The 9,184-nt window shown below is 44.5% G+C and overlaps 1 protein-coding gene across 1 annotated transcript in view; it reads left to right on the plus strand.

Moving 5' to 3' along the window:
- Positions 1-9,184, plus strand: part of CMYA5 (cardiomyopathy associated 5) — a 55,597-nt gene that overhangs the window by 31,885 nt on the left and 14,528 nt on the right. The window contains exons 8-9 of the mRNA XM_009272460.2: positions 3,290-3,436; positions 6,904-7,048. Coding sequence (XP_009270735.1) covers positions 3,290-3,436; positions 6,904-7,048 — 292 coding nt within the window. The remainder of the gene's footprint in view (positions 1-3,289; positions 3,437-6,903; positions 7,049-9,184) is intronic.

Consider the following 9,184-nt stretch of genomic DNA (forward strand, 5'->3'; position numbering starts at 1 on the left):
TGTGGTACAAATACCTCATTTCTTTGACTAGAATTCATTTAAAAAGGGGCCAGCACTTTGATAACACATAATTGTTCTGTTTCTGAAGAGAATATTTCAACTTCTTGCTTTGAAATGACTTCCTTTCAAAAGTTTCTTTCATATTATGCAACAGGAAATTTGAAATCAAATGTTTCTCAATGTTAACAAATTGAATTTTGATTTATAACTTTTTTTTCAGAAGTTTCATTCATTAAGCTTCCGTTCAGATTTGGCATAATAATAAATCTCGCAGTTGTGGGGTTTCTATGATGATAAATAGTGGTTTCCTAGGCAACTCATAGGAAAAAAAAAAGCTGGTTTCCCCACTGGGTCCACTGAAAGGAAGCCTTTCCCTAAAGATGATCAATTTTTAAATTGACCAACTCTAGATGCAGTCAAAAGACAAAATGCAGATTGTTTTTAGCAATGAGAAGGATAATTTTTTTCAATGGGAAGCTAGATGCAGTCAAAAGACAAAATGCAGATTGTTTTTAGCAATGAGAAGGATAATTTTTTTCAATGGGAAGCAGATGTAATCCGACTGTACTGGTAGCTCTCTGTATAAATCATAAGGAAACAGCCAGCATCTGCATTTGCCTTGTTCATGCCACAGGGGATCATCATCATTACTGTGAAGACAACTGAAAAAAAGCAAAAGCTTTCTGCTGAGATTCTAAGATATTTCATGCAATATGGAAATTTGCTGGGTGAAGAAATAGAACCATGTATTTTCGCTCCCTGCAATCACTTTAACAATGAACATCTTTTGGGGCTTTTTGCTTCTTTCTTTCCCCTCCTTCTCTTTTAAGCCATAATCATAGAGGGGAACAATATCTCATCAGGGATGGATCTGTGCCGATCAGGAGACAAAGTTTATATGAAATCTGAGGCACCTTGGAGGTCTTTGAAGCACTCTTTGTGAAGGATGCTCCTGGTTGTCCCATGAGGTTCAGGTGCTTTGGCAGAGCTTGGGTTCACCTGCGCACCAACGATCCTCTGTCCACTGGGCCTGTGGGGAAAATGACCATGCCAAACGGGAGCACCTGGTAGTGCACCTGCAGTAGGAGTCCACCTCTGGGCAGGGGTGGACCCAAGGCTGCAGGGAACTTCCTGCTCCCCAGGCTGTTAGTGCAGGAGCTCTGAGCCTTCCTTTACCTAAAGCACATCCCTGCTCCTGTAAATGTCAGTGGATTTGACACTCTGCATGAATCCCTTCCTGGCGTGGCAGGTCCTTTCCCTTGCCTACCTTTCTGGGATCAGCTACATACGTCTGCCTCTGGAGGAAACTTTCTTCTTCTGCAAGCTCCCTCTCCCCATCAGTGAGCTATCTCGTGCTGTTTGCTACCAACAAGTGCTTTCAGTTTCCGCTTTCATGACCATCCTCTTCATAGGGTGTCCTCTCCTCTGGTGCCTGTGCTGCAAGGCAAGGTCAGGTAATGGAGAAGGTGGTCACTCAAAGGAGCCTGTGTTAAGCTCCAGGGTCTTCAGGCCTTTCTGAGGAGGTGGCCTGAAGTTATCAGGATTCTCTTGGGGTTTCATCAGCACGTGTGCCTCGAAGTGGAGCGCAGGGCTGGAGAGCTCTCCCTGTGACTGAAGAGAGTAGGTCTCCTGGGGAAAGGAGAGGGGTCACTGGAGCTGTATGACAGCTTTGGATGTCCAGGATTACCACAGCCCTGGGAGCCTCCCTGCCGGAGGTTGGAAATGAGCAGCCGTGTCATGACTCATCTTGCGTGATGGTCCTGCCCCATAGGCAGGGACCCCAAGAGCTGCGCCGGTGGTGGGCACATGCTTTGCGCAGGGTTGAGGTGGTCCCAGTACTGGGACTGGATCTTATTTTGTCCAGACTGTGAGGGAAATGGACAGATTCCAATGCTGAGCAATTAACTTTTCTGTTCCTAGTTTAGGAGGACCCATTGCTCTAAAACTGCACCAGTATTATCTATATTTCATGTACTTGCTGTACTTGTTCTGTGGAAATAAGCAACCTGAGTGAAAATAAGCAACCAGCTTGCCTCACGAACCTGTAGGTAATTTGGCTGAAGATACAGGAGTGTGAATAACAACGGGAGACTTTCCTCTCAGTCCCACAGACACCGACTGTCGTACCTCAGGAACCAAATTCAGCCACCAGCACCTCCATTGCCATTTACTGGGCTGTGAACAACGGGGATGCCATCGACTGCTTCCAGGTCTACTGTATGGAGGAGCCGCAAGCCAGCAAAGATGCGGGGGGTGCGTAAGGTCTTGCCTTCACAGCCGCAGGAGTCCTTTCTGCTCTTGTCTGGGGTCAGTAGAGCAGAGGCCAAACTGCAGGGGAGGGCCCAGGATGCAGAAAGAAGAGGGGCTGTGATGACATCATGTGTAGGACTAAGGATGGGTAATGGTGGAGGAGAGAGTGAGGTAGATGCCGTTCCTTCTCCTTCCCCTTGTCCCCCAAAATGCAAGATAAATATCATGGTCTGTAAAGTGCAGGGCAGCTGTTTGCAGAGAAGCAGCAACATCCCTGTTGAGGTGCCCTTTTATGAAGTAGCCTGACCTTCAGAGGGGATGTGTCCATGCTGCCCTGTGGGACTCATGGGGACTGCAGATAGAGCTCCCAAAGGGACGGGCTTCATTAGGTTTTTAGGGCCCTGCATGTACTTCGGAAATGTGTCCTAATAAAAAAAAAAGACAGGAAAAGATAATGAGTATTTCCACAGTATTTCCACATGTAGACAAAGATTTTTTTTCAAAACGACATTAAAATATTTAAAATGTAAAATATGAAATTGAGAAAAGAGGATTGAAATGCTCATTCATTAAAAAGCTCAGACCGATCATAAATTCACTAAGCAACTGGGCTCTGCACAAATCCATGTGTGTATGTGGGTGCATGTGTGTATGTATGGATGCTAAGGGCTTTTTATAATAGCTAATTTATAGCTCAGGGCTATAAAGTCCATTATGAGAAATTGTTACGTTATAGAGCGGTGAAACCAGGGTTGACAACTGCTGATTGTATGTCCCAAATTTGCAGCCCAGTCCTCAGTAGGACTGAGAGCCATAATGTCCCCTTGCCATCAGTGGGGATTGAGTGCACTCAACTCAAGGGCACGTCTGAAACTTTCTGTCAAAACTGAGTCAGAGTAAAATATGGAGATCTTGGCTAGTAACGCTTTCTGGATTTTTTTAATTGACTGGTTTTTACGTGTTAGTTAAGAGGTGCAATCATAGGCCGTACCAGTGCAACATGTGTGTGATGTCCTGTGCATGTGTGTGTTCCTCCTAGCTTTGGTGGAAGAGTACAGAGTGACGGTGAAGGAGAGCCACTGCATTTTGGAGGACCTGGAGCCGGACCGCAGCTACAGTGTGTGGGTCATGGCTGTGAATGGCACAGGCTGTAGCTTACCAAGTGAAAAAGCCATTTTTAAAACGGGTATGTACATATTTTGGCATTTAATTATTATTTTGGCATTTGATTATTATAAGCTTCAGGTCCTTAGGCCAATTCTAGTCCATAGTGTTACTGAAACAGAAGCAACTGCTTCATTTAGCCCATCTGGCAGATAGCAGGCAACTCTTGGTCGTTTCCCTTTTTGCTGAGAGATAGGGGCATAATTGCTCCTGGGACAAAACTTGAAGGCACTCAGATTTGAAGGCGTTTCCAGGCCTTGTGACTGGGGCATTGCGGCAGCACATGATGAATTTCTCTTCTGTGTGCGCTGCAATGCTCTGGGGCAGCTCTGGGAAAGCCACCCAGCTGCTCCTTGCTGCTGCTGCTGCTTCTCCTGTGGAAAATGAGGCGATGGCTGCTTTTTTTGCCTCTCTGCCATCCTCCCAAATACATCTGTGTTTCATTGATTTAAATAATTAACTTTTCAGGGGAAGGCCTGGTTTACCGAGGTTACATGCTGTGTCTAGCTCAGTGGGACACAAACCTCAGGTGTGGCTGAGAGGCTCTGCTGCTGTTTAAATGTTATAAATTAAGATGAGTAATTAGATGAGTATTGTTTATGAGCTTCCTTTTAACTGATTAATTTTTCTGAGCTTTAATTTCTTTAATAATTTGTATTGACAAAACTATTGCTTCTTGAACTATGAGCAAGGTGAAGCCTCTTGTGTCTGAGGCCCTCTTGCCAGACAATTTTTTTAGTGCTACAGGATAAAAACAATCATTCCGTTCTTGCAGTCACAAGATACAGACAAGGGTATTTAACAATTTTGTGGTGAAATAACACTGTACAACACTGAGTGTATTGTTAAAATCACTTGGCAGCAACCACAACTTCAACCCTTTTTCTTAATCCACTAGACTTCAAATTTGTTGATAATTCTCCTTGATACTCAATTTGCTATTCATATTTTAATCAAAGATGATTTTCAAAAGAATTCAAAGTAGACATTCAAATTTTATGTCCTCAACAATGTAATTGTGAGCATGGTGCAGAATTCCTGCAAAATGGTAAAATAATAATGAGTTATTAGTAGCTAATAAATCATAATTTAAAAAGGGGTTCTCACCTCTCTGAAGCTGTTATTTTTAAGAACTGCCTTTGCCTTTTGGCATCAGGCTCACCATTCTTTTTCCCAAAACTGTAGCCTTCTGAAGAAGTTAATTTCCTCGAGCCTTTGATGCCTTCCTTTTGCCTGTTTCTTTAAGAAAACAAATAAACCAGATCAAATAAGGGGTCATTAAACACTTTCCCTCGAGCTGAGGTGAACTCCCTTCAGAGTGCACTGAGCCCCAGATGGACTTGTGGGGACACTGCTGAGCACTGACTGATGCAAAACTGCTGCATCCCCTTAACATCAGAGGCAGAAAGATGAGCACCGGCAATGGAAACCAGTTCTTCAGTGTGAGCCCGGCTACCTTGATATAAAGCTAGAATACTTTGATTCTTCAAGTAGCCCAATGAACTCAGAAGCAAGAGTTTAGAGAGTTTATTTTTAGTAATTCAGATCAAAAGTTGGCACATACAAGAAAATAATTTGCTGGTATATGCAGTTACAGGAACATACACATTAATAGTGGATCAAAGCTGTGCCTCTCCAGGTGTTGGGAACTCCCACAAGGTTTTCCTGTTGGGAGTGCGTCCGTGGAGGTGGCAGTGGGCCTGGGAAGTTTTGGGGAACGCAGGCAGTTGGGGTGGCAGCATCCCCCCAGCACCTCCCGCCTCCTGTTCCTCCACCTCCCAAACTCACAGCCTGTCCTCCCCTCCCCTGGGGAACAGGCTGTTTCCAGGCAGTATTTTCTGTGAGGGAATGATGCTGAAGGCAGCAAGTATCCCTCTACCCCCCCTCCTCCCTGTCACTCTCAAGCTGATCTCCAGATGAAGGCTTTTTGCAATCCTAAAGACATAGGAGTGTATGCACCTTCTTCTGTTGTTCAAAACCTATGTGATTCTCACCCTGTATCTGAGGGACAGAGTAAGAACTTACCCTTTTTGGCTCTTTGCCTCTTATAAGATCACTTATATGAGTGCTGGAATATTACCAGGAAATCAGATATATATTCTAACTGCAGTTAATTTGTTAAAAAAATCTCAGAAGCACAGTAACAACTTTTTCTGGTATGCTGACTCCATCTACTCTTTAGACAGATAATTTCAAATAATTAAAAAATGCTTGATGTCTTGTGACATACTATTTGCACATACATAAATGTGGGTATGTATGTCAGTTGCTGAATGTGGGTATTAGGGGATTTAGCTATTAATTTTTTATTCTTTAGAAACAGAGGCATTTTAAAACAGACAATAATCAAATATGTTAGAAGAGCATTAAGGGATTATTGCTAAGGGAGCTACAGAGATTTATTACCAGATGAGAACCTATCCCACAGATTCTTTCTTCTGCTGAATACCTAGATTAGCTGTTTCTGTTGTAAAACATCAAGTACATCTTATCGTGAACTGCTAACCTCCTGATTTACACTAAACCAGGAAATCAATATGTACTTGTGGGTGTTCTTCTTTCCTTTTCTACTAATAAAAAAGTATTTTTCTTACAAAACAGAATGCATCTGGAATGCTGGTTGCAGTTCTATAAGATTATCTTGTCATAAAACTGTCTAATTTCTACTTTTGTCTTAGGCTTCCTATTTGGAACCCAATCTCTTTAAAAGTAAAAAAAGTTTCTATGATCTTTTTTTAATTAATAATCTTTCTTTTAAGGATTGGTGTTAAGACTGTTTCTATGAGTTTCCACAACAGGTTGTAAGGTTCGTTTATGTTGCTATTCCCTGGAAAGGGAAAGAGCAAGTGAATACACTAATCCACTTTCAGCCTATGATGTTGGATGTGCAATTTCACATAATAGCTTTTGATTACTTGCATTCAGTGCATTGTTTTACATTCAGTTTTCTGTCTTGCAGTTGGGCCTGTAGTTCTTAAGCTGAGGCTCCAAAAAAAGAGAAAACAGAGGACCAAATTTTAGCATTGCAAAAATAAACAGGACATAATTAAGCAGAAAGTCAGCATTTCCCCGTCAATTCTGCAGCAGCACATTTGTTTCTGGTGCAGTTCATGCAGGGACTGCTGAGGACAGGATTGAGGTGATGCGGGGAGAGCTGTAGGCAGTACTGCCTTGGTGCTCTGCTCCTTGAAGATTGGCAGAAATGAGGAAAGTGTGCTTGAGGAAAGGCATAAAAATCTACACGGGCATTCTAAGAATGTGCAGAAATGCACAAATATTCACAGTGATTTTCCCAGCATTGTTTTTTTTCCCCCATAATGTAGCCCTCTACCATTGAAACACAAACAAGCAAAAGATCATTGCTGGATGGGCAAAACTAACTCTCCCGTGGGTTTTTGGGGAGGTGACTCTTCCTTTCCCTCATAAGCATCCTCTGCCAGCTGCTGGCACCCTCCTTGTGGTACGGCTAACGTGTCCCTGTGTCCCCAGCGCCCGCTGTCCCCACCATCAAGGCCGAGGACTGCACGGTGTGTTGGGACATGGCCACCGTCCGCTGGCGCACCGGCTCAGCGTCGGCAGAGTCCTTCACCCTGGAGTACTGCCGACAGCACTCGCCAGAAGGAGAGGGTCTCAGGTCAGTGCCGTGGTTGCAAGCACCACTCGGTTGGATTAGGCAGCCGCTAATGAGTGTCCCCCAGCCTGTGTGTCGTTACGCAAGAGATTATTCTGCCTTCAACTGCGCAAGGAAGAAATCTGCTTCTGCGTGCTGAGGAACTTACAGGACGGACACTAATCTATGAGATTAGGCTGAGACATAAAAGTACTTCCCTTTCATTCTGCTTAACTGGGCAATCCCTTTCATTTGGGGCCAAAACCCTGGAGACGTTGTGCTGTCTGCAATCAACCAGAAGGTGCAGGGCTGTGCTGGCTGGGGAAGCAATAGCTGCCCCACAGCTGCCACAGCACCGGGCAGGGCAGGGGAGGGCAGCTGAGCTCCATGGGAAGGAGCAGGGTGGAGGAGCCTGGATGGGTTTGTCCTCTGCTTTGTGGTGAACAAGGTAGGAGCCAGCTTGGGGCATAGCGAGGGTGATACAGGTGTCCCGGTAGTGTTGGTGACCCATCTGCACTGTGTGGATGTGTGGGCAGATCCCTCCCAAAGCACATCTGAGCCCAGCGCTGCCTGGCTCTGCAGGCATGCCAGAGGCGTCAAAAAGCAACCTGAAGAGCAGCTTTGAAATTGGGGGTAGCGTCTGCTTATGCCAGACCTTCTCTGGTTTCCCCTACACAAGTCTGTGCTGTGTAGAGGAGACGGCAGGGAGGGACATAGACACCGCTGAGCCATGAAACCATGCACTGTGTTGAAATGCAGAGAAAATTATATGGTGCTCTGTATGTCCTTGGGGCTTGGGGTTTTTTTTTTGTTTGTTTTTTAAAAACAATGACAACAATACTCCAGCAAAATACAGTTGCAGAGGACTGAGAAGCTTTGGGAGTTGGGGGGTGACTTGCCATATTGAACCCTGTGGAAGACCCTCATCCCAGCTCAGTTTGTCTTTACCTCCAGGGGAGCCTTATTAGGGTCTTCACCCGGGGGCTAGTTCACATGGACTTCATGGAGATGTGGCAGAGAAGGAAGAGCTCCACCACTTGCAGTCAAAATTAGTTAAGTGGACTAAAGTGTGCACGGGTTTCTAGTAGACAAGTACGACAGTGAAACTGTGCGTGCCTTGCTCCTTAGAAAAGTAGGATAAAATTGAAATAAAAAACTTCTGTGGGGTTGGGAGACCGTTTTTTCCGTGTAGTATTAGTGTGCTGTGTTAATGCAATCGAGGAGAGGTCTTGCCCAGCTCTCCTGCCTCTCAGAGAGCAGCCATTACCTGCTCTGTTTCATACATATTTCATGAGGCCATCAGGTCCCTGTCAATCTGCCAAAGTCACTGTTGGTCGGGGATAATGTAGCTGCTCCCAAAACCTGTGCTGTGTGTTTACCCTCAAGTTTCTTTGCTGTTAACTGCAATTACCTCTTTTTCTCAGAACTGAACCAGAAAGTGTGCTGGTTTCTCTAATCTGTAAGTGAGGTGTCAATAACACCAAGCAGTTTGCTTGTGTGGTGATAACTGTGGCAAAAAGCTCCCAGAACTGACCCGTTCCCTTTCTCAAGTGAGCTTGTGTAAAATCTAACATGTTTGTAATTATACTGAGTCACATGTGACTTTTTGGCCTCCCTGTGGGCAGAAGCTGGCCTTTTACTATAAGTGAAAAATTCCCACAGGACAAAATCATGAATTTTCTCAGAATTGCTGTAGTTTAAATTTCTGTATTTGTAGAATGGCTCTGACCTCTTTTTACAGTGTCAAAGACTATCTTTTACCACTTATTTTCCCTCAAAGCAATGCCCCTCTTTCCTTTTCCAAAAGCAGCCCCTTGACATTAACCTCAAAAGTTTATATAATGGTGATGATGTTTCAGTGATGGAGAATTTTTTTTTAAGATTTCTATTTAATTTTTTTGCATAAAGCCAAGGAGAAAGGAACCCACTGGTAGATGGAGCATACTGATCAAAAGGGACTTCAGGGCACTGGGAACCCACTGGAGATGGAGCATACTGATCAAAAGGGACTTCAGGGCACTGGGGCGACTGGTTCAGATCGGGAGCACAGGTAGTGTTTTCCTCTATCCCTACAGTGGCAGGGAAGGATACTGAAAAAAGCAGGAAAACACACCTGATCAACACGTGGCTCAGGGGCTGGTGCCATCGGAGGAATTTTGG

The sequence above is a fragment of the Aptenodytes forsteri genome, unplaced genomic scaffold (genome assembly GCF_000699145.1).
Source record: "Aptenodytes forsteri isolate BGI_AS27 unplaced genomic scaffold, ASM69914v1 Scaffold92, whole genome shotgun sequence".
Taxonomy (NCBI): Eukaryota; Metazoa; Chordata; class Aves; order Sphenisciformes; family Spheniscidae; genus Aptenodytes; species Aptenodytes forsteri.